At 35.0% G+C, this 26,816-nt stretch overlaps 1 protein-coding gene across 1 annotated transcript in view; it reads left to right on the top strand.

Annotated features, from left to right (window-relative positions):
- The window catches only part of LOC111138855 (erb-b2 receptor tyrosine kinase 4), a 785,765-nt gene that overhangs the window by 539,130 nt on the left and 219,819 nt on the right, over positions 1 to 26,816 (top strand). The window contains exon 20 of the mRNA XM_022490816.1: positions 19,921 to 20,106. Coding sequence (XP_022346524.1) covers positions 19,921 to 20,106 — 186 coding nt within the window. The remainder of the gene's footprint in view (positions 1 to 19,920; positions 20,107 to 26,816) is intronic.

The raw sequence follows: 26,816 nt of genomic DNA, 5'->3' as shown, positions 1-26,816 counted from the left end.
ACTCTTTGTTCCAAGAGTTTACTAACTCTTTCAATTATATATTCATCCCATATTTCTACCAGACATATATTTTCTGGAAAGAGAATATATATGTATAATCAAAAATGGATAATATCATTAACATCACAAAATCATAGCTCACTAATTCAGGATAGTATCTATTGGCTTGATTAATCATTTTCATAATGATAATTCAGAAGGGAATGCTAATCACTGTGGTCACAAATGATCAGATGCTCTGTTTTAAGTCAGATGTCTTTAATAGGGCTAAATTTTGAAAGGACATTTTGAATGTAACTCTCTAGTAGTCTTTAGCTTTATGATAGGTATTTTCACCTAGTGATCAATTTGAAGTTTAGTTTAGACAATGGAGTTTTCAAATTTTTGGTTGACATAATTAGATATCCCCCTTGTCATTTTGATATGCAGGGTCAGCTACAAACCATTGTGTATTGTCAGTACTTACTCAGATTGCCGCTCCTGAGGCTTAAAAGTCAGAACTGACTGAAGAGATTTTTATGTGGAAGGGGATGGTATGAAGAAGGAAGGCTATACTAATGATAAGTCATAAGAATTATTCAGAAAGAGTAGTTCTGAACTGTGTCTGATTTGATTTATAAAAAATTATATGTGGGGATTCACTCCCAAGTTCTTGAAATGTTAACTAGATTCATGTTTGTAGGTTTAGGTTCATTCTTGCATTTTCCTTCACTTTGACTCTGGAAAATTATCTTCAGTTTGACACATGTTCTAGATCTGGATATTGCATTTTAATTAAAAAGTAAACCTTAGGGAAAAAGTTAAGAAAAGATCATGAGTTAATTCAGGGAGTGTTTAATTTATTCCCTTGGTTATATTTTAAAATCTGAAAATTCATAATTTGTAAATATTACTAGGCTAAGATTTGATAAACCAGAAACTCCTTTGGCTTGACCCAACTTTTGTTGACTTAAGATCTTCACGAAAGCAATAATTGACCTTGATAACTTCAAAGCTGAAATTTCATTTATAGATCTTTAGCTTTTGACTGTTGTTAATTTCTTCTCATATTTGCCATATGCTCAGAATAACAAACATACACATATATTTTCTATGCAGTGTATAATGAGGCTGTTATTATATAACAATTTATGTAACTTGTCTTTATATGCACAGGGTAGTTTCCAGGCTTTTGCTATTATAATAAATGCTGCAATGAAAAAGCTATGTTACTTCACATATAAGAAGGTATATCTATCTTTCTGTAGGATAAATTTCCAGGAGAAGAATTCCCATGTTAAAGGTCAAGCACATCTGTAATTTTCATAGATAAAATCAAATCACCATCCATAGAGTATATTAATTGGGCATTTCCACCAGCAATGTATACCAGCACTAGTTTCCCAACGGCTTATGAAACAGAGAATGGGGCATTATCAAATCTTTGGATATAGTTCCAGTTAAAAAACTGACAAATGAAAGAAAAAGTGACAAATGATATTACAGCATATTTTTGTTTGTATGGTGGTTTATTTTGCTTACCACAGCAGAAAATTGTTCTCTTATAATTCTGAAAGTTTGAAGTCCAAAGTCAAGGTATTAGCAAGGTCATGCTCCCTTGGAAGTCTCTAAGGAAGATCCTTCCTCTTTCAGCTTCTGGTAGCCTCACATATTCCTTGGGCTATAGGTGCATCATTCTACTTTTTTGCCTTCACGATGCACTCGGCCTGTGTCTCTGTATCTTCACATGACCATCTTCTTATAAAAACACCAGTCATATTGCATTCAAGGCCCACCCTACTCCCATAAGACCTTACCTATTTAACTACTTCTGTCTGAAACACCTATTTTTCAAATAAAGTCACACTCTGAGATACTGGTGATGAGGAGTTCAAGATATCTTTCTCATCTCCTAACAACAACCAACAAATATTAGCTTAATGGATTTTAAAAAAATGGATCTCAAACTGATATTTTTCAACAATAAAAGTGGGACTGATGGGGCGTCTAGGTGGCTCAGTGGGTTAAAGCCTCTGCCTTCAGCTCAGGTCATGATCTCAGGGTCCTGGGATCGAGTCCCACATCGAGCTCCCTGCTCAGCGGGGAGCCTGCTTCACCCTCTCTCTCTGCCTGCCTCTCTGCCTACTTGTGATCTCTGTCTGTCAAATAAATAAATAAAATCTTTAAAAAAAAAAAAAGTGGGACCGACTATAGGGTATTCTATATGGAAGATGCACAGCTAAAGCCAAAGCCAAGATAAAATACATTTCTATAGTTTTTAAGTTTCACTATGGTGTCAAATTAATAGATATTCTATACTCAGAAACTAAAAGGAAACTAGAATAGACTCTAGGAAACCCTACATTTCTAGTCATCATACATTTTTGGGGAATGTGTTATAGGAGGAGTAGAATTCCTACTTACATTCTCTAGAATCCAATATGGGCAGAAACAAAAGGAATATTCTGACAGGAAAAGTAAAAGGTCTCCCACTACAAGAGGTGGTGGGAACCAAAAAAATTAGGGGATCCAATAAATATCTCAGTTTTTATTTCCAGTGTACTTTTTAAAAAGATTTTATTTATTTGAGGGAGAGCCAGCACAAGCGAGCACAAGCAGGGGGTAGAGGGAGAGGGAGGAGCAGGCTCCCCACTGAGTAGGAAGCCCCAAGTGGGGCTGAGCAGGGAGCCCCATGTGGACTTAGAGCCCAGAACCCTAGGATCACGACCTGAGCTGAAGGCAGATTGTTAAGCAACTGAACAAGCCAGGTGCCCCACTTCATGTATTTCTCTTACTGTGAATGATACTGTCCAACTCTGTATTTCTTTTTCTGGGTATTATCTTTTCATGATTCATGGGTTGGTTGTCTTGCTTCTTAAGTTCTATAAGCTCTTCACATATTGGGGAGAATAGCTCTTACAATAAGTATTTTTCCTCTGTCATTTGGCTATTGATGTTTTTATGGCATATCATAATGTGCATAGATATTTTTAAAATCAGATGTACTAATAGCTTCTTTTTTGTGTTCTGAGTCTTGTATCTTAGTTAGAAAGCAGTTTCCTAGTATTTTATTTTTTTTAAAGATTTTATTTATTTATTTGACAGACAGACATCTCAAGTATGCGGAGAGGCAGGCAGAGAGAGAGAGGGAAGCAGGCTCCCCGCTGAGCAGGGAGCCCAATGTGGGGCTCGAGCCCAGGATCCTGAGATCATGACCTGAGCTGAAGGCAGAGGCTTAACCCACTGAGCTACCCAGGCGCCTGCAGTTTCCTAGTATTTTAATTTTACATGGGATCATGACCTGAGCTGAAGGCAGACACTTAACCGACTGAGCCACCCAGGTGCCCCTTACGATATGTGTATTTTAAGTTAGAATAAATGTATCCATGTTTTTCCATATGAGTACTTAAACATGAAGTGAGTTTTCGTGTTCCTTATTCACCCATGTCATTTTAACCTTTATATCCAGACTTCTGGACAAAAGTTTTAAAATTCAGTGATACAGAAAACTAGTCTAGTGTTCAAAATATATTTTGTTCTATGTTCTTAATGAAAACATATCAGACTCTTCCAAGGGATTAAGAAAGAAATGCTAAGTTGTTCTAATATACTTTGCAAGTGCTCAATATATGACTCCCAGCCCTTATTAGATATGTTGCTCTATAAATATATTGGTATCCATTTTCATATTCTTGATGAAGATAGTTTATCTTCAGATGTACGAATGATTATTTACCCAATAAAATGTACCTCTGTGAAATCAAGTGTTCCGTATATGCACCTATGAATAACAAAAACAACAACAATAACAACAAAAACACCACCAAATTCTAAGCAATTATCCTAATATATTGAAAAGAACCAGGTGAACTGAAACCTACTATGGATTTAAAACCAAACTCCAAAAGGAGTTACACCTGAATTAAATATGCAAGCTATGTGTGTTGAAAACATATCAGTTTGTAATTGGATCTTCCTTGAGGCCATTCAGACATGCACGATGGACATGGCTTTTGCTCTCGCAATTACTTTAAAATTAATGGGGAAGGAAACTATCTAGTGCACTATCTCTCTTTTCATAATACATTTTTTTTATTCTTCTCAAAGAAATGCATAGCCAAATGAAAAATAGACATTCAAATTGCCTTTTAAATTGTTTGAATTCCACTATTAAAGGAAACCTAAGGGGTGAAGTCAAAAATTATTTTGTTTTTCTAGTGAACATTTTTAGAATCTAGAAAAAAAGTAGAAGATATTGTTATTTAGTATAATTGACAAAAATAGCCTCTGTGACCCCTCTCTAATCTTTGTTTGTCAATTACATTGCTTATATTAACATGTCATATCTACAAGAAACATTTTTCTAAATTTTTTCTTGCATTTTTTAATAGATGTGTATGATATGCAGTTAGTTTTTATTTTTAGAATATGGCTGGATACATATTAAATGCTAAGTAAATCTCTGTGTTTGTTGATCAAATGGATTCCATTATTGGATTTTTTTTTCAAAAAGTACACTGTGCCATGGGACGTGTGGGTAGCTCAGTCAGTTAAGCGTCTACCTCAGCTTGGGTCATGATTTGGAGTCTAGGGATTGAGTCCTGAGTCAGGTTCCCTGCTCAGCAGGGGGTCTGCTTCTCCTTCTGCCCCTCCCCATGCTCATGCACTCTCTCACTCACTCTCTCTCAAATAAATAAATAAAATCTTAAATTAAAAAAAAGCTACACTGTCTCTTTAGAAACTCTTAGTTCGTAACCAGAATATCTGTCGGTATTTATTTTCAAACCCATATAAAGACATCTAATAACTATTAAATGAAGTATTTAAATATTTCCATCACATTTTCGAAGAAAGTAGATTAGTTGTGCAAAAATACCTTCATGTTAAAAAGTACCATAACTCTGTACTGACATTGCAGATATCCTCAAGTACATTGGTTCTTTAATCACACTTAAAATTTAATTGCATAGTTTGCACTTAAAAATCACGAAATTGGTTTAGAAGAACCTTCAAATACTTGCTTTCTCTATGCTATGATTTTTAAAATTGAAATAAATTTCAGCTTATGATGTTCCAGAACATGTTTTAACATCTGTGAATTTTAATTGATATAAATTTCAATTAAAATACCTAAAAAGTGAAGAAATTATTTTTTACAAGTGGGTTTGCATACCATTTGAAGATTTGATGAATAATTGTTCTGAATATATGAATTATTTTAAAGTAAGTAACCTCTGTAAGTGTTATCATAAATAATTTTCTGGTTCCTCTGATGAAACAGACGGAAGCAAGTAATTTCTAAGAGTTGAAGTGCCACAGAAACATTTTCTAATAATCCAAAATTTTCATAATCATGACTAGTGGCTTTAAATTTTTAATTTCTAACTCTCAAAATGATCTTATATTTAGGTTTCCAGTTCCATCTCAGTTCAGTCTGGTTCTTAGAATGAAGACTTCGGTCATGGTCATCAGATTCTTAAAATTAGATAACATTTACACAAGGACTTTAGAAATTTTGGAAGCTACAATATTCTAAAAGATAGTAGAAAAGATTAGTAGACTAGCCCCAGAGTTTGTAATATACTCATATGTGGGGATAGAACAACAACATAGCAAAAATTAATAGACATCACAGACGGAAGTCACAGTATGCACCCTCAGAAAGCTGTCCCTGTGTCTACCTGTAAAGAACCGACATTATTAGACAGTACACTGACTACTGAATACCACAAGTTCTTTTGCCCTTTTCAGAATTATTTAGCAGAAAGGTCAAAAATGCTATGCTGATATTAGGCAGAGGGTATAGATATGAGGCAATGAGACAGTCTTACCAGCACTCACATGGAATTTGATGGAAAAGAAATTCATCCATATGGATTAAGTGAATTGTGAAGAAAATACAACTGGGTGTGGGAATGATGAGAATAGTGATGTTGAGAAGCAAAATTCTGCTCCTATTGGATACAAGTCATTTCCCATGACAGGAAGGAGCATTAAAAGAGAGTATTTGTGTCCAGAAAGAACAGGAAAATTTTTTTTTTATCTTGACTTGTAGACCATGTCTTCGCCATCCACAAGGCAAATTCCTCAAGATTCTGTTATTTATTGAAGGGCTTAAAAAAATAAGTAAAGTTGAAGTTGGAAATCCAAGCTCAGATACTAGAGTACACAAGCCTAAGGTGTTTTAAAAATATTTCTGCCTTTGGCAAGTTAGGCATTCATTTCAGATTTCTCAGGATTCACTGTCAGTGCTAGGATCCCATTACCTCATTCATGGACAGCAGCTTACCCATCTTGTTTTTCAGACCCTTTGCCTGTGATTCATTCTGAGGACAGTGCTGCTAGATAACATGTTTCTTGGGCAAGAATTTTGAGTTGATCTTCATTCTGCTAGAATAAAATACAAATGTCAGTCTATTATCTAAGTTCCTTGAAACCCTAGTACTAGCCTGCCTTTCCAGCTTTGCCCCTTAACTGTGTTCTGTCGTGTACTGCATGCCCCATAAAAGCTGATCTATTTCTATTCCGTACGCATGCAGACTTACCCATTTTCTTAATTTTTGAAGGAAAGGAAGCTAATTATATTATATAACTGTTATGTCCCCACCCTGTGCTAGACTCTTTTGTACATATTATGTGAAATAGTTGTTATATGAGATAGGTAGGTATTATTGATCTTTAGCTATATAGAGCTGGGGACCCTGAGGTTTTGAGAGTGTAAATAACTCACTTCTTATCACATAGCTAGTAGAAGAGCAGACTCTGGAAACAATTCACATGAATTAGTGTCCACACCTCTCTCTCATCAACATACCACTTGACCCATGTTATTTATTCTTTTACAACATGTTCTTTCCACATACTAATATCCATACTCAAATTTTCTTCCCAACAAAGCTCTTGTTTTCCTGCAGTTTCTTTTGTCTTCACTGAATTATTATAAAAATCTTATATCATAAATATTTATCATAACTATTATTCATGTTCATAACTAGTTTCACTCAATTTTAAAGACTTCTACTATAATAGTAACTACTTGAAAGTAGAAAATATGTCTTTTTAAATTTTGTACTCTCATACAAATTTTGTACTCTCATACCAAAATTGTATAGGGTAACCCTTAGACAATACTGGAGATAAGTTAATGAATGAGTGAAAGAATGGCTAGCTATTCCCTGTGAATACTCCTAAACTACATACAGTTATTAATAAAGTAATATATAGCAAAATAAGCATTCTAGTGCACTGCACTACTGTTCGAGTTTGCTGATGATGAATGTAATGACCATGAATTGACCTTTTCTATGGTAGCCATTATAGAAATCTAAGATACCATTCCATTTTCTAAAATATTGGTTAATTTTCAGTGGCTGGTTTCAAATGCCAGATCAGGATTGGATGCCTTCTTGCAGACACTTTATTAGGTACTTCTTTTCGCACTACTACTTTCTAACCCCTGCACAGTGTGTATCTAGCCACAAAGCCACAAGCATTCCTTTGACTCATAGCCTCCTGAAGCAAATAAGTTAACAATAGGGGTCTTCTGTGATACCATATATCTTCTTTCAGGGTTCATTTTAACTCATTTTGCCTGAGTGGGTGGTAATATCATTTATTGCTACATATTAAAAACAAAAGCATAAATAACATTAATGCAGACTTTTTCTGGTTATTGCCTCTAACTGAATGCCCTTGACATCAGGATCAGTGTAGAATATTAAAATAACATTGACATGAATATTTAATATAAGAACTTGCATATAAATCATGGTTTCAAATTTAATATATCTGATGATAATAATTAAGTTCATTATAAAAAGTAGAGGAGATAAGAAAGAAAAAATGATAAGACAAATGATTTCTATATATGAATTATCCTATATGAGACTAGTAAGTAAAAAATGGAAGATTTAATTAAAGTCACTACTGTATCTTGAGTAAATCATAAGGAACACAATCCAGCCTGCTCCTTGATCAGAGGTATATCTGCGATTTTTATTAGGTATTAAGGGATGGTTTCCCTAATTTTATTTAGTTATTTGTTGTTACATGCCTTTAATATAATTGTCATTAATTATAGGTTATTCTTGCTAATTAGGAAGACAATAGATATCTTCAAGGGAGGTACAGTATCTAGGAAAGTAGAATTGAGTATTAATTCCCCTAATTATACAAAATAGAAATTCATAAAATTCTAAGTGACTAAATAAGAGTTATTACCAAATTTACTAGATTCTGATCTATGTTAAGTCAAATTTAGTTTTTTTATATAATTGAACATGCCTAGAAACAAGTTCTCCTATGCAGAAATGAGAGTAAAGATATGAATTAGTCTTAGCCCCCTCCTGCAAAGGCTATTTAGATTTTGTTATTGCCGGATTAATTCCAAGTAGTTGAGAATAAGTTGTACTCACTTAATTTAAGCAAAAAAAAAAAAAAAAAAAAAGTGGTGAGTACCTATTAGAATGTCACTTCATAAAGATTCTGCTAACGGGTTAATCTTACAGTGACAATTCCTATCAGGTTATTCCTGACGGGTTAATCTTACAGTGATAATTCCTATCAGTGATATTCCTATCATTAAGATAATGAGCACAAAATCTGCTGTGTCTACCTGGTAACCTATACATTAATAGATTTTGGCAATAACATGGTAGAAAGAGTCTTGGCTGTGAATACAATGAGAACCGGATTCAGATCCCAGCTTGATTACTTCCTAACTTTAGCTTGGCAAATTGTTTATCCTTCTCAAACTTGCCTCCTTATCAGTTAGATATGATAATATCTGTTGGACAAGATTGTCCTGAGGACTACATGAGTTCCTGTGGAAAATCAGCAGCACTGTGCCAGGCACAATTCAAAAAAAGTAGCGGTTATTCTTACGATCTGATGGAATTCCTTAGCATGTGCCTTTATTTCTCTTTTTAACAAGTAACTTTAGAGGGACAATAATGTTTACTAACAAATGAAAACTATAGCCGAGCTAAATACAGATCTTACAAATTAAATGTCTTACAGAAATTGAGTTTCATTTATAAAGAGAAAAAAATGAAATCAATAAACATTATTTGGAAGTTGATAATTCTTCCTTTCCCCCTGGTGGTGGAATCCATAGGCTTGGAGGATTTATTCTAGGTCTAGTATGTTTGTGTTTTCATTCTGGATAGCATATTGCAGTGTTTTCTCCAGGAGACCCATGCTGGCTGTTGCTGAACTTGTTCTTCCATATCGGTCCTGAGCTGTTACAGACACCTCTGTGCTTCTTTTCCTGTAACTTTGCTAAGATGAATCAGTAAGCTATAAAGTGTTTCTGCCCTAACTACCAGCATCCACCAGGACCTCTTGGTTTCTATTATCTTCTTTAACCCCGATTGCCACTGTTACTTAACATTGTAACTGTTATTACTGCTATCATGGCTACTGTTTGTTACAGAAAAAAATTTATGTAGTCCTTGAAGTTCTCTTGCAATTCAATAAGCTACTTTTGGCCCTCTCCTAATTCTTCATGACTACTTTATGTTGAAGGTAGGAGAAGAGGTTTCTAGCTCTCTGTGAACTTAAATAGAAAATAATAGCTTCTAAAGTGCTGACAGAAAAAAAAAAGAAAGAAAGAAAGAAAGAAAGAAAGAAAGAAAGAAAGAAAGAAAGAAAAAGAAAGAAAGAAAGAGAAAAAAAAAAAGAAAAAAGATGTTTGGGGTGTTTTGGGTTGGTTTTCCTGCCTTCCTTTCCAAATAGCTAAGGCTTTTTTTTTTCCCCCAGACTCTTGGCTCTGCCTTTCCTACTCAACAGTCACATCCCCTATTGACAGAATTGATTTGATACTAATGTAATACTAACTGAATTTTTTAAAAGTCCACTAGGCATTGTGATAAGTTCTTTGCTTATACCATATAATTTAGCTATTATACATGCATGTTCATTTCTAAATTAAAAATATCTGCATCATTTAGGTTAGACTAATATTGTACATCCAAATTAAATAAGGTTTGGTAGCAACATTAACTTTTGAAATATCTATAAAATTAAGGCAATGATATTTAATCTCACCTTTACCTCCCAGCAAACTGTCTTCAGTTGCTTAAAGAATGAGATTCAGAGGGATTGGGAGTCTTTTTTCGGTCCAGACAGGAAGGAATACAGTAATTATATCAGTTTCCTGTGGCTGCTAGAACCAGTTACCACACACTTGGTGACTGAAAACAACACAAAGATATTATATTATGGAGGCCAGATTTCTGAAATCTAGGTGTTGGTAGGTCAGCATACCCTCCAGAAGTTCTAGAGAAAAACTTGTTCTTTGCCTTCTCTAGCTTCTGGTGGCCACAGCTGAGCCTTGACTTGTGGCTTCATCACCGTCATCTCTGCCTTCTCCTTAAGTTGCTTTCTTCTCTGTGTATCTCTATCGAATCTCCTCCTGCCTCTCTTCTATAAGGATACTTGTAGTGGCATTAAGGCCCACCTGGATAACCTAGGATGATCTCCTCTTGTCAAAATCCCTAACTTAATGGTAACTGTACAGACCCTTTTTCCAAATAAGGTAATATTCACAGGTTCCTGGGATTAGAGTGTGAACATATTTTAGGATTCTGTATCAATGTTTGCCATGGGCAAGGGGAGTGGGTATTGGATTAGCATGCATGCCATGTTTTCCATCAGTGACCCGAACTATCATTTTACAAATACATGTTAGGTTAGGTTATGTGTCTTGTCCAAGATTACTGCATCAGAAGAATCCCAGCAGGAGTCACATGGTATACAAAGTTGGAGTAATGGTACAGAGCTAAGCAAAGGGGTTTTAATAAAGGTATGGGCAGGTTTGAGGAACACCAACAAGGATTGTTGAACTATCTCAAGACTAATAATGGAACTTCTAGGCATGAAGGAACAAAGGGAAGTTTACCCTGATATGACAGCAACTGTGGCCTTTGAGGACTGCAGGAAAGTGAAGGGTGAAGTTTACTAACCTCATTCTCTTCTCTCATTAGTATTCTGCTCTTGCTTTTCATTGGCTGATCCCAAATGAAAGCCAGGAGACAAGGTATCCTGTTGTCATCTATTTGTTCAATTTCACTGGACACATGAAAAAGTGAAGAAGGAAGGAGAATGAATATGGAGGGGCAAAAAAAAAAAAAAAAAAAAATAGCAGGCCAGTCCCACAAATCATTGGCATCATAGCTGAGAGCAAAGTCTAAACTTCTTTATTTCAGAATTTATTATAATTTTCAACATGTCAAATTTAATTCAACAAATATTTGTTGAGTACAGGCAATGTTAAAGTTCTCTATATGGCACCACAAAAATGCCTAGGATTTTTTGCAGGTTATAACAAAAATAGACTGGAGGTAATGAAAAACATCAGCATCCTTTTTATAGTAGTGATGAAAGCCTGAACTTACGTAGAGGTCAGAATAAAAATGCATAGAACCATATAGATTTGAACTCCATTAGAAAAAACAATTAATAGGACTTGGTAAAATATTTGAAATGAGTAGAATGTAAAACAATGGGAAAAGAATGGCAAACAGGAATCCAAGATACAAAAACCAAATTAGAAAATATTCTGAAATTTACAAAATTAGCAGTTAGCAGACAAGGTCTTATAGAGAAATTTACTTGGTGCCTTAAATTTAGGGTACAGTAGGATATCTGTGTCAAGATGACTAGAAAGCATTTGAAATATGGGTTGGTTCCTGGGATTAAGTAGGTTGGGAAGGGGGTAATATAATAAATATACTAAAGATTCTGTTCATTTATTAAGAAAATTATATCACTTCCTTACTATGAGTTGTACACTCTATAAGAATTTGGTAATAGACTAATGAATATGATAAAGTAATATTACTACTTTCAGAGAGATCATCAACGATGGCAGACATTTAACAAATAATAAAAATGAAAAAGATACACATTTATAAAGAGATATTTGTTCCTGCTCAGAGATGACAGTTGAAATTACATGTGAGGAAAGAAAGCTTAGAATATGAGCATAGCAAAATTTTTATGTTTGAGATATTTTGACAGATATCTTACACAGATATTTTGGATATGACTACAGTGGATTTTGTTTTCTAGCCTATAAATAACATTACTACTTTTAGAGCTTCAAGGTAAATCAAATTATGAAAAACCACATACCTTTACAGTGAACTCCATATATTTTTGATAACTCTGTCAAGTTTCTTAAAATTGTAAAATATATAAATGCAAGAGATTACAGATGAAAGCAAAGAATATTAGGGACAAAGTCATGGTAGCATTTCCACATTGAGGGTATGGAAGGAAAAAGCAAAAAGCAGGTACCAGTAATTGTAATGAAAGTTCTCAGAAAGACTGAAGATTTAAGATAGAATAAAATATTAACATCAGCCACAGAAAGGATTTTCAAAAGGTAGCATGGTCAATGACATAAAACAGTGCAGAAAGTGGGTTAAAAAAAAAGTGTACAAACTCAGGAAAATATAAAAATGTGAAAATGGGAGACTGGTAAAAAGGAGGTTAGTGGTGCTTTTTTCAAGAGTGATTTGAATAGTAAGAACGCATTAAGTTGCAGAAAAACTAGAGCTTTAGGGAATGAAGGACTATAAAATGAAGAAATAGCCAAAGAGAAATTGGTAAATATTGCCAAAGTAAAGAAATGGTAAAATTTAGGGAACTTTCATTTTTAGAATAAAGGATATCTAAGTATACTTATGGATAGAGTGAAGGTACCACTATGGAGTAAAGTTGAAGTTGTAATAGAGATAAACAATGGCAAAATCATTCACAGGAACAAAATGAGAGGATAGAGTATATTAAACAGAGTATATATTGTGAAGGGCAGAAGGTTGTTTTTGTTATTTGTGGGTTTTTTTTTCCTACTCAGAGATACACATCATAATGAATGTAATAGAGTCAATAAGAAATTAAAAAGATAACCAAGGGCTATTTTGGGAGGATCAAATCAGGAGATTGAGGACAAATCTCCATGAATTGATTCCTTTCCCAAACAATACTTGAATGTTTGAAGAAAATTAAGATGTTGGGAGTTGCCTCTGGCCAACGAGTAGCACAACGGGAATATCAAGGGGACAAAATTATGTGATGACGGTAAATGCTTTACTGCAATAGTCAACAGTGGAGTTCAGGCCGAGAGAGAAGTAAATGAAGCATAATTGAAAGCAGGCATTAAAAAAATGATGAAAGAATCCAGTCTTATTCCCTCTACTGCAAAATCTTTCCTGATCTGGCTTCTACTTGCATTTCCAGTCTCATCTCATTGCCATCAGAGCTTTTGCCAAATTCCAGACACTTGAGTCTTAGCAGATCTTCCCAAATTCACCCAGCTCTATTGCTCTTCCCTTCTATTTGTCTGTGTGGCTTCTCATCATTCAGATCTCAGAACACATTTCCTGACAACCTTTATTTAAAGTAGCTCTGTAGCCACCATTTTATTATTACAATATTCTATTTATTTTGTCCATAACCTTTAATATGACTTAAAATTAATTCCATGTCTGTTTTATATTTGTTTCTCCTGTATATTGGTTGCCTCTCCCAGTAGAGTGAAAGCTTCATGACAATAGAGATGGTATGGTAGACCCAAGTTCAGTACCAGTGGCAAGCACATGGCAGGTCCACAATACTTTTAAGTGAAGAAATGCCTAACAGAAGGGTAGGAAAACATAAGGCTGAAGGGAAAATCAGTTTACCCAGGGGTAAGGGAAGGTAGGAAACCCAGCCAGAAACCAGAAATCTGCATAGAGAAGAATTACTCATGAAGTTCTTCATTGTGCAGCACAGTTAGTGGTATCTGAACCTGATGCTACTGAGTGGGTAAATGGTGGAGAATGGGGATGGAAAACTTTCGACACCAAAAGGTAGAAGGATCCTAATCTTGAATGCTCGTGTCCACCCACAGGATGCAGAGATTAGAAAAGAGTGCTGAGCCCAGCCAGCAGCGTGGACAGACTTAAACTTTATGGCATATCAATTCAGTCTGTCTAGTTGCTGTTCACCTCCTCACACAAGTAAATTATTATTTATTCTAGATGTGAGGAAACAGATGCAGATTTCATTTATTTTATTATCTAGATACCATCTGCAGCAAAACATGTTTGTAAAACATTATTATGGACCAATAATTTTATTTCATCTTTCATCACTGCTGTCAGCATTATCGCCTTTGTTTTCTTCATCCCCATCACCCTCGCTATCTTTAGCAGAGGCATTTGTGCCCAGCATTCACAAATCTGCTGACTGTTGCATTAAACACAGTTTTATGTCTACATTAATTGTCTATTTTTTTCTTTTCCTCTATCCCCCTTTTTATCTGCCTTATCCGTGATGCAATGGGATTTTACCCATTTTCAGCTGGAGGGTATTGAAGTAATGGTCCGTAGACATAATGAAACTGTGAAAGTTTGGCTGAAGTTAACATTTTTAAAAAACAGAAGGGCCCATAAGTTTTCACTGGCCATATGCTTTTTTTCTTTTTTCTTTTTGTGAAACCACTAACCAGCATCAGTGAGAAAAGAAGTTTAAGTGGCAAGTATAAACATCTGAAGGCTGGGCAAAATGATACCTTAATGTGACAAATGGTATTGCTTATTTTTACTATTGTACAGAAATACCTTCCCTTCAGACACAAATAGAGACACAAACAGCACAGGCGAGAGAATAATGGCACACATGCTTCAGAGCTTTTTGTCTATGCCCTGCTTGCCCCTTGATAGTTAAAAAAAAAAGTGTCCTTATTCAAACCAGACTCATTATAAAGAAAAATGTTCTTGCTTTCGAGTTTTCAGTGTAGCACCTGTTAACATCCTTCCCCTCTGTCCAATGAGAAAACTCTTTAATTCACCTATAAGAAACAATTTTACAAAGCAAAAGGGAAAACAAAGACAGAAACTAATTTTATTTCTGAAAAAAAATAGATAATGCACCTGTCAACTTGTATTTATTCCAGTGGCCTTCGGTGACATTTTCTAGTGACAGCAGCGAAGATTCCAAAATTGCTTCCATAGGACCCACACAGCGATAGGTAACAGGGGACGTTATTAACTTCAACACAGAGCAATTTATTGAAATCCAACACTCCATTATTAAAATATTGGAATTTTTTTCCCTTTCCATCCCACTCATCACTCTAAATGAATCCACGTTCTCTTTTCTTTATCTCTTTCCCTATCCCCCAAAAAAGCCATCTGCTATTTCCTTTATGAAAAAAATAAAACCTACAATTAGTGTCTTGTTCATCTTTTCTTTTTCAAAAAAAGAGAACTATTATGCAAATACTCTGCAATTTGGTTTCAAATACCCTTTGTAGTGTGATGAGCAATTTTCCTTAATACAACCCCAGCTTTTTTGCCAGGACTTACTAATAGATTTTTTAAAAGAGAACTTTCATGTGACTTTTTTACACTCTTCTGATGTAAACTTTTCACAGGCATATTTAGAATGGAATTATCATTACTCCTTGAGTTGTAAAAGAAAAAAATTGTTTATGTATTTCACCCTGAAAAAGAAGCCTGAAATAACCCCTAAATCTTTCTTTTACCTTAAATTCCATCACCTTCTTTCTCAAGAAATGGTCTGTACCAAGTAATACTCTCAGGAAATCAGAGATATATGTTTTCTTTGGCTTTTTCGGAAAGCATATTATAAGTGATGGCAGTTTACCTTTTAATGCAAATTTATTGTTTGATTTTAGTTGCTCCTCAGGAAATATAGTACAATTTGATCCAATTCTTCAGGTGTTTGGAGGTGTCTTCTTGTTAACCAGATAAGCATCTACAGTGCGAAGTGCTGATGGAACTGAAATTTATTAAGTACAGTATCATAAGAAGAAGCAACTGCACTAAGAATCAGAAACCTTGAATCTTAAACCTGATCCTGGTACTTATCAAATATAACTTGGGCAGTAAGCCCACCCAGCTTTGGTTTTCTCCTTTCATAGCTGAGAATTACTACGTCCTTTGACTGCTTCTAGTGTTACAATGGGGATCAAACCACAACTGCAAGTTACTATGTTTGCAGTGGATTATAGATACATCTTAAGGCAATGTTCCAGAGGTCTGCAATTTTCATATTTCCTACAGTAGCTTCATCTGGAGAGCTTGCTACAAATGCAGATTCCCGATCTATTTCTAGCCCTGATTATCTGGGAGTGGGGCCAGGATAGCTACCTGTAATGATAATCCGGGGTGATTGTTACGCTCACAAAAGACTGAGAGCCACTAGAAGAGAAACAGAATAAATGAAATCAGTATAAATTTAACTTAATTAGATAATATCTAATTTGGTACTTAATTAAATTAGATATTTAATTTGATTACATGTTTTGCTTATCTGTTGGTGTATATGTGTGCATATCAAAATTTAGTGAAGGAACCCTCTGGTTTATACTTTTAATATTAATGTTAATAATTAATTAATAACAATACAATATTACTTGGCTAACATTACTGTCTGTACTCCCCTTATAACTACATGGATTTGCCTTATTTCAAATGTTTACTAAAATATAAAGTAAGTAAAACCAAAATGTTTTGACCTTTTAGATCCAAATGGAGCCCTATTCGTAGAAATGACTCAAATTTCTGGTCTTGCTGATCATGCAGAAACTCCAACCCCTAAAGGAGTCCCCCCATATAGTTTGGGCACTTCCTGGGTGCCTCATATGTACCTATAAACCAATGTCCCAGTCACAGTCTTCCTGTGATATTTGCAGTGTCCTTCCTTACTAGCCTGGCCCCCATGTGGAGATTCTCTCCTCGTTGAGCAGAAAGGCCCTCCACCTGGCACCGTGGACTGGTACCACCACTGACTGGCAGCACCTGAGGAAACCAGTGTCCTTGCCAGAGCAGTGCTCCGTGGGCTGCCCTTGCTGTTGTGGGCTGAGCAAGGAAGCATAGACACTGGTATTTTCCCCCGTTCTATGACTCTGGCTCCCTGGGGCCACTGAGGGAGGAAGGGGGAATTTGTAGCATCTACTTGGAAGCCATCTGGAAAACAACAATTTCAACTTCTGCTCACAGAGGCTCAAAAACAGTCTTTTGGATTGGGCCGACACCTTTTTACCAGCTTTTTGTTTCTGTTTGACCTTATCTCCCTTCTTTCTCAAAGACACTTGCCCATTTTGCCCCACTCGTCCTCGCTCAAAAAAGTAAAAGGTTATACCTCACCTAAGATGCTGGCTGAATCCAGTCAATCCATATACTCCATCAGACATACCCCATAATTGTCAATAATCTTTAGAGTCACCTGAAATCAACACCACTAAAACAGTAGTGGAGATTAAGAGTTAATAATGTCCTCTCAAATAGCTCTAAGGTAATAATAATAAAAATCAAATACTTTTATAAGGCAAATAATAAAAGACAGAAGTCTAGAGTGACTCTCCATTCCTTTTCCTGCTTGTTTTCCACTGCCCAAAGTAATCACTTACAATTTCTCAGCAATTTATTTTTTTCATATAATTCTGTTTCTAAATACTATGCTTACATTGTCAACTCTTGATTTTTCCATTTTATGCATCATATACTAACTTGTCACTAGGAGCAACAGGAATATACCTTTCACTTTCTTCCCATCACCCCCTTGCAGAATTATAGTATACCTCCCTTCCCTTCATTTTCCAGGATAGTAGTATGGTGTTTGCATATTTAAACATTCTGTATTTATGTCCTTATGCTTATGTAACTATTCCCAGTAATGCTTTATAATGAATACATGATTTTCTTTCTTGTGTATGTCTTGTACTGTACATCAAATCAATTTCTTCATTTTACTTTTGCTTAGGTTTCTGTGCATCAATCCTAATTTGACCTTCAACTTGTGCCAAAATTTAAAATGTATTTTAAACTCATTAGGTATTCTATCTTCTCCATCTTCTTGGATTACCTTTTCCAGATCACTATGTCTCACTCCATTCTGGTCTGACTGCTGTCTTGGTCTCTTATACAGTTTTTATTTTGGAATATCACTTCACTGTCATTTTCTGTTTCTTCAATTAAATGTACTCTTTTAATGGCTCCCTCTTATATAATGAACACATCTAACAGAGAAAGGAAGTATGTGAGATAAGTTTGTAGTTTTCTAAAGGTTTATTTATTTGGGGGAGGGGGAGAGCATATATGGGGGGAGAGCAGAGGGAGAGAATCTCAAGCAGACTCCCTGCTGAGCCCAGAGCCCAACACCAGGCTTGATCTCATGACCCTGTCATCATGACCTGAGCTGAAACCAGTCGTCCAACACTCAACTGAATGAGCCACCCAGACTCAGCCCCCTGAGATAAGTTTAATAACAGACATACCTGAACATATCTGTATATCCACCCACTTAATTGAAATTTTGCTGGATTTGGAATTTGAGGTTTAAACAGTGTTAAGCTTCAGAATTTTGAAGTCACAGCTCCATTTAGGAGAAGAAACTGGAAGGTGGCCCCAATTTTCTCCACATATAAATTCACATAATCCTGCTATTTTCATCAGAGTACTTCTCTTACCATTTTGCCTACTATCTGTAGTCCACAATCCTTTTGATAGAGGAATGGAGGTCTGTACTCTTAGGTGCCTCCTAAATACACTTTGAAATGATCCTGCTGATGTCAGTTTCTCCCTCCTGCTCCATTTGGAGAGATTTGTGGTGCTAACACTAATTGTGCCTTTGGTGGTGTACACATGTGGTCTGAATTGGATTTCTTCTCCGTTTTCCCTCCCTGCTACATTAGGGTTGAGGTGTCTTATGTATGCTGATTGGTTACGACTAGTAAGCCACATCCTGCTCCTGTTATTCTATCTTCATTGCCTCCTCTCCATGACTGTTGGTGTCTACCTCTTTATTGATTCCTTTATTGCTAGTATAGTGGAATTGAGAGGAAATGGAAGAAAATTTGTATATTCAATCTGCCATGACATCTTAACCAAAGGTCAATATAGCTTTCTGTCCTCAATTTTTTTTTGTTTTGAAAAATTCTAAAGTTACAGAAAATATTCAAGAATGCTACAATAAATAATAATCCTCATGGCTTCAGTGTAAACTGATAGATAATAAATTGCCATATATGTGCCACCCCCTGTGTGTGTGTGTGTGTGTGTGTGTGTGTGTGGTCCTATCTGTTTCAAATTGTAGTAAAGATACATAAAATACCTTTTAACTAGAGGCTAACTTTAGGATGCACTGCTTAACTATCGTTATGTCCAATTTTATCTTCATTAAACCAAAGTGACATGATTATGATAAAGAAATTAGAGCTGTTTTCTCACTTTATGAAATAATAAAGTTGGAGTAGACAATTTTTTATAGTCTCACTTAGCTTTCAAATTTTATGATTCTATGAATAATACATCACTTATAATTTTAGAAATGAAATAAATTTGAATAAAGATAAAGTTAGGGAATAAAATGTCTTATTAAAAGGCTTATTTTTCTGCATAAATCCACAATGGCATATTGCTTATAATTGTGTAAGTTTTGATATTTATAATTTATAAATTACACCTGTGTATGCTCTCTAAATCCATACTAATAATGGATGATTTAACTTTGGGTCACCTTTTACAATGTTCAAACAACTGCATTTGTATAGATTATTGTATTCTAGAACTAAAGACCAAAAATTAAAAATCCACAGTATAAGCTAGGATTCAGTATCAACTAATTTAGCAGTAAATAAAATCAAATATTATGCATATTGCAAAAGAGAAAACACTAATATTAATATTATATGCATTTAATTCTATAACATTTTCCATTTTAACAAAAGTGTAGTCTTTATTTTTCACTTAATTTTACTTGAGTTAAATCACTTTAAGAATATAATAGCTGCATTAATGTCTTTTCATTTTTAATTGATTCCATCGAATGAGTACATTTTCAAAATTATGATCAGCACCATTAATATAGAGCTACAAGGAAATTTGAGTTGAAATGATGGTGTTATTTATTAATTTTTTTTTATAGGAAGCTTTGATCATGGCAAGTATGGACCATCCACACTTAGTCCGGTTATTGGGTGTGTGTCTGAGCCCAACCATTCAGTTGGTTACACAGCTTATGCCCCATGGCTGCCTGTTGGACTATGTCCATGAACACAAGGATAACATTGGATCCCAGCTGTTGCTTAACTGGTGTGTCCAGATAGCTAAGGTAAGTATCCAACACTTCCCATGGAGATAACTCTCCTAGCTTGCTTTCTCCTATTCTAGGGTAGTATGGATATTGAAAATATGTTTAGTCTTTCAATAGATTTAAGTAAAATAAATTGCTTTTGCTATATTGGAAGGTATACGGAAGTCTTTGCATTCAAAGCACAGATCAAGCACATATTATACATCTTTGGATTACTTTACTGCCAACTGTGGTATATGGACCAGATGCAAAAACAAATAGCTTACTGGTCAGGAGAAAAAAAAAAAAGTTATACCAAATTTGTTTGGTTTTTGTTTTCTTTTTAAATATAATTTAAATAACAAAATCCAAGAAAACAAAGATTGAATGTCTGAATTGTTCCATTTTTAGATGATTTTATTAAGATAGTGGGTACATTCAGTTCTCTGTATTACAAATCAACAAGTTTTAAATATTTTCCTAGACATTTTGATAATTCTCAATTAGTCTTTAATGGTTGGGGGTTTGGGATCTTGCAAAGCATAGCATGTAATGTACATAACGGAGTGCCACGGATCTCAGCACCTGGGGTGATGGGGACGGGCATCTGTGATGAGCTGGAGAACACCTACTACTGCCCTCTATAGGACTGCATTTTTTTCCCACCAAAGTTATGCGGTCTTCCAATTTTTCAGAGGGGCCAGAATTCTGGATTTTTTTTTTTTTTAATGTGACTTCTCCAAATTTAAATCTTGGCTCAAACTTTTGAATTGTTCTGGAAGCCAAACAAAGCATTTATGTCCTGCAGTCCACCAGTGTGAAACTTCTGTTGTATACTTTTTATATCCAAATAACCCATTTATTTGTTTATCTCATATTTATTGATTATCTATACCAAGAGTATTTCTTGAAAATTTTCTCCTAGATAAATAGATCTGAGATGAGTTTTAATTCTGTGTTTCAACTTTTATTTATATCAAAATTTGACTTAATTTCAAAAACTGATTTATATATCTAAACTTCAGTGAATTGTAAGGTGAGCTAAACAGGCAATAGAAATTTTCAAATCATCCTAACACTATAGATGAAAACAAAAGTAAGGTTCAAATTTCTTTGCTGTTCTCTACATTTCCTACAGTGTTCTTCATAATTTAGGTTTTGTCCTTAGGGATTCATGACATTAATATATCATTTATGCAAGACTGTACACTCTAATAATAGAAACTACTTTGAGTTCCCAGAATAATCACACTGTTTTAAACCATTTTGCCTTTGTGACTGCCAGCCTTTCTGCTTAGAAATCTTTCCTCATAGCTCCTTGATCACATAACATGATCTTTTCCATCTATCAACACTGATTGGACTTCCTTCCCTTATAGAACCTTCCCTGCTCAACATTTTTCTCCAAACAGAAGCAACTTCTTCTGATTCTGTATTGGTTTTAGTCACTGGTATCCTAAACACATTTTTATTATTTAAATGTTATACTGAGTGTTTACAAAACTATCTGACTGTATGGAAAGTTTAGTTAGTCATTAATCTTTCAATAAAAATCTGTAGACACTTTCCATGTGTCAGGTACTATGCTGCCTGAAGTGTTTAGGGGCAAATAACAGGGACATGGGCATGGTTGTCTTTGTATACCCTAATGGCATGAATAGTCAACAGATGAAACAATTAAGTATAGGAGTATACTTAATACTTTGGTTCAGATTTTGAAGAAAAATAATTATAGGAGAGACTTAGGGCAAACACCATTAAGTCCTCGGAGAAGAGTTTGCTTATGGGAAGAAAATTTAGGCAGAGGAAAGATTCTACCAGAACCCTCTGGATATGGTGACCATGTAATTTATCATCCAACTGGGACAATTTTAGGAGTGAAAGAAGGCTCTTTCACTAGTTCCACCAAGACAGCAGGCACACAAATGTCCTAAACAAAGAAAGATGTGTGGGGGCCCTGTCTGATATGAAAAGTTTGGATTTTATTATAAATATAGTAGGTGTTGAAGTATTTTATGTTCTAATGAGATCATGCCCATTTATGTATGGAGATGAGAGCAAGGCAATCCAAGAATGGAAATGCAAATACCAGCCAGAAGTCTGGACGTAATGAAAACAGGAGAAGTAAATATGATTAGGATATATTATTGAGATAAATATAGGCATTTGTAATACTGATCAATTGTGGGGGAGTGTGGTGGTGGTGTTTCCTGAGCTGGTGAATACTGAGGAATTATAGAAAAAAAATTTGAGAGTTTAGTTCCAGAGATGGCAAATTGCAAAGGTTTATCGAACATGACACTGGGGCTTTCAATTAGGTAGTTGAATTTGGTTGGGACTCTTAATGTAGACTGAAGAGTTACAGGTATATAAATACATGGGAAAAGTTCTGATTACCTAGCTATTGACTCAGTCTGATTCATATTTCTTCCTAGCACCAGAAATTGGCATAGTAGCCATTCAGTAAACATTTAATAAATATTTTAACTCATAAAGAAAATGAAAAAATCTGCACATAAGGAGGGAACCCATCCTTTGTCTTTTTTCCTACTTCAGGGGCAGAATTGTGTAGTGGAAACAGCATTAGGGTCAGAAGGACCTACAGTAGTATGATGGTGATCACTTTTAAGTTTTGTGAGTTGAGTAAGTTAGCCTTTTTGGAATTTTGTTTCTCAGTGTATGAAGAGTTAATAATCACTACTTTTTTTTTTTTTCCCCGTATTTGCAAAATGAATATAATGGTATCCACCTCTGGTAGGCTGAAACTCCCTGTCCCCAAAGATGTTAAGTGCCATCCCCAGCATCTGTGAATAAGTTACTATAAATGTTAAAAGGGAATGTGTGAATGTTACTAAGTTAAGGACCTTGAGATGAGATTACCCTGGATCATCCAAATGGGCCTAATGTAATCTAAGAATCCTTATAAGTGGGAGTAAGTGAAGATAAAAAGATGGGAGTGATGTGCTTTGAAGATGGAGAAAGGGGCCACAAGCCAGAAAATAGAGTCTACCTCTAGAAATAAAATAGTTTCTCCCTATAAGGTCCAGGCCTGATACACCTTGATTTTATTCCAATTTATAAACCAACTCAGGACTTCTGATGTCCACAGCTGTAAGAAAATAAATTTGTATTGTTTTAAGGCATTAAATTTGTGGTAATTAGATACAGCCATAAAAAACTAATATACTTCCTCATAGTGGTTTGCAAAGATTAAATAAAACAGCCCAATGCAAGTTTATGGCTCAGCTCCTAGAACTTTCATCCCAGAATAAAGGAGAGTGTTTAAAAACACTCTCTTTTAATAGCTATAAGTTGAAAGCCTCAAAACAGAGAATTTTTTTTAAAGATCTTATTTATTTATTTGACAGAGAGAGATCACAAGTAGGCAGAGAGGCAGGCAGGAGGTGGAGGGAAAAAGGCTCCCCGCTGAGCAGAGAGCTGGATGTGGGGCTCCATCCCAGGACCCTGAGATCATGACCCAGGCCGAAGGCAGAAACCCAACCCACTGAGCCACCCAGGCGCCCCAACAGAGAACTATTTTTAAAATGTCTACAAAATATAAGTAAGATGGGCTTAGTAAACACAAGTACTTTACAAATCACTATTCCAGTAACTTAGATAAGCTTTTTCTTTGTTTTCAATTCTCTCCAAGAAAGGCTCATGAAAGTAAGCATCATAATTGCTCCAAGACCCACTTTGCTTTTGCTACATCCTTTCTTTCACTGATGAAGCTGGAAGGATTGGGGATGATACTGTAAAATGACTGATGTATGTTTGTGTTATAACATTCCTATGGAAAATACAACAGTAGGTAGGAAAATAATAATTATAGCTAACATCAAGCAGCTCTTATTCTTTGTAAATTATTACTGTGTATATTTTATTCATTAATTAATTTGTCTCATTACAAGCCTGTCATTATTATGACAACCTGAGGTGTCATTATTATTTTCATTTAACAGATAAAATAATAGAGAATGTAAGTTATTTGATTAAATTCACAAAGCTAGTAAATAAATAGTAGAACCACTAATCTATATTTTTATATATAAGGAGAAAAGATTTTTTTCAAATTTCACCCATATTCCATTGGTACATCATTCTACAAAATTTTATGTCATAGAAAACGCAAATTTAAACACTAAAATGGTTTTCTTCTTATAGGCAGCCATATTCACTCTGCATACACTGTATTTGGAACTTAATTTAATCTGGTAAGCAGAGCAGAATATACTATTATTTAATGCTCATGCAATGCAATATGCCTTCCTGGTGCTTTATGAATCCAGAATAGAAGATAATGATGAGAATTCCTTTTTTTGTCGTTGTTGCTAGCGAGTTGGGAAAGCAGTTTTTATGATAGCTTAGCAGACTCTGAAAAGTGTACATGAGTTTAGAGTGAAGAAACTTCGTGGTGAATAGCACCAATAATGACTGAGTACACATAGATAAAGCATGTCTTACACACCTGAGTACACGTAGATAAAGCACATCTCACCCACCCGACATCCTCTTGGTGCTTTGTGTACATTGTGTTAGTTAATCTTTACTGAAACTTTAGCAGGTAGGGCCCATTGTTCTCCCAGTTCATAAATGAGGAAAACAGGGGAAGTTATGTCCTAAGGGACAACATGACTGGGATGCCTGAATTCTAACAAGGGCCCATGTACCGTCCTCTCCAAACACATACATGCCACTACAGCTGAAAGCCCCTTGCTCTCTTCAACAGCACTTCTGAATATGAGGAGTGGTGAGAAGCATGGTGTCTGTAGTTGTGTCTCATCGTTAACCCCATAAAAGAAATGATCTTACCATGAATAATACTTTCCATTGTCTTCATGAGAATTTTTTTATTGCCTTACCATCAGCATCTATGTCACCTTTACAGGAGAAAGTACTAGAGAGCCATTCAATTTTGAAGGATTTTTTTGGAACCAAGTTTTACTTGTAAAATATTATAACAAAGCAAGCTCAAAACTGTTCTATGAACAATTATGCAGTATGAATACTGATCACAAGTGGCGCTATACATTAGGAATTTAAAATGTGTAGTTTGGCTCTAGTCTGTGTTAAGCATACAGCCTCTACAACCAGTTTGAATGGGTTCTACTCCCGGATCCACCACTTATCAGCTGTGTGTCCTTAGACAAGTTAGTTAATCTCTCTCTCTTTTTTTTTTTTTTAAAGATTTTGTTTATTTATTTGACAAGACAGAGATCACAGGTAGGCAGAGAGGCAGGCAGAGAGAGAAGGGGAAGCAGGCTCCCTGCTGAACAGAGAGCTCGATGTGGGGCTCGATCCCAGGACCCTGGGATCATGACCTGAGCCGAAGGCAGAGGCTTTAACCCCCTGAACCACCCAGGTGCCCCAAGTTAGTTAATCTCTTGAGTGCTCTGAAATGGGGATAATAATAGTACTTATTTCATGGAGTAATTATGAGAATAAGGTAATATTTGTAATGTGCTAAAAACACTGCTTAGCATAGAATAAGAATGTATACTATGTGCTATTTTGGTATATCTGAGATGAAAGCAATAGGCAAAGAACACCCTCATAATGTCATTTAAAAATATTCAATTTTAAATTTCAGCTGTGAAAGACATAGAATTTGTTCTTAGACCATGCTAGGGCTAGAAGGAGATAATCTCATGTATAATATTCAATATTTCTGATCTTTGGAAAAAAGGCTATGAGTCCTCCGTCCTCATGTGTTTTTCTGCACAGGTTCTTAAGATGTGTCCTATGTTTGCTATTATTATGGCCTCTAATTTTCATGTCAGTAAATTGGATTACTAGTAATACTGAAACCATGTGAAACTACCAGTGAACTGGCAAAGAGCTGAGGTCTGGGGTAATGCTTTGAATAAGATAATCCATTACTGAAGTGGAGCAAAGAGAAAATTCTAACCTTTCAATCTCAAGCTAGAAAAGGTTAATATTGGTCTGACTTCCTATTTACTGCACAAAATTTAGCTCCTGACTGCTTTTTAAGGAAAAGCTTATTTGAAACATTTTTGTTAATGTTGTTACTGTATTGTTAAAGCCTAAATACTTTGCATAGGTTACTATTATTTCTCAAAATCTTGAAACCTTTCTCAGAGCTTTGTCAGTGTGTTTTACTTCAATGCCAGATTTTCTTCTCGAACTCTAATTTTCAGTTTAATTCAAATGTAGGGTTCCAAGGGTTTTTTTTTTTCAGTGGTTTATCCTTAAAACTAGTTAAAGAGATGATTCTAAAAACACATGTCAGTGGTCCACTATAGACTTTAAGATCATTCATTCTCTGATTAAGTCATAAATTGAACTATCATTAAAATTCTTCTAAAAAGAAATGGAAATAAAAGTCACTCAATATTTTAAAGACTAAAAATTGACCTAATGCATGTAAACAAAATAATTTAGATTCTGCCTCTAAATAAGGCTCCCAGTTGTATTCTTTACAAATAGATTGGTTCCAACATTTGTGTTTTTGTGAACACTGTATTATTTAAAGATTGGTATAATTTTAGATGAATTTAATTGATTTTCTCAATTAAACTTTTTTTTTTTTTAATTTCACACTCAACTTTATCCCCAAATTATTTCCTTGTCATATCATATTCCTATTTGGTGCAAATGAGAATTCTATTGTGAAAACAGACTTTTTGTGGCATTGGAGAGTATTTGTGGAACTTAGTTTAATTTATCCTTGGTAGCAGAGAAGGAGTTAGTGTGAAAGGCAAAATGGGAGAAGAACCATTCTTAGTTCA

The sequence above is a fragment of the Enhydra lutris genome, unplaced genomic scaffold, assembly GCF_002288905.1.
Source record: "Enhydra lutris kenyoni isolate GAN:26980312 unplaced genomic scaffold, ASM228890v2 scaffoldscaffold1, whole genome shotgun sequence".
Classification (NCBI taxonomy): domain Eukaryota; kingdom Metazoa; phylum Chordata; class Mammalia; order Carnivora; family Mustelidae; genus Enhydra; species Enhydra lutris.
The sequence above is the reverse complement of the archived record's forward strand: the minus strand, read 5'-3'. Positions and strand labels throughout refer to the sequence as shown.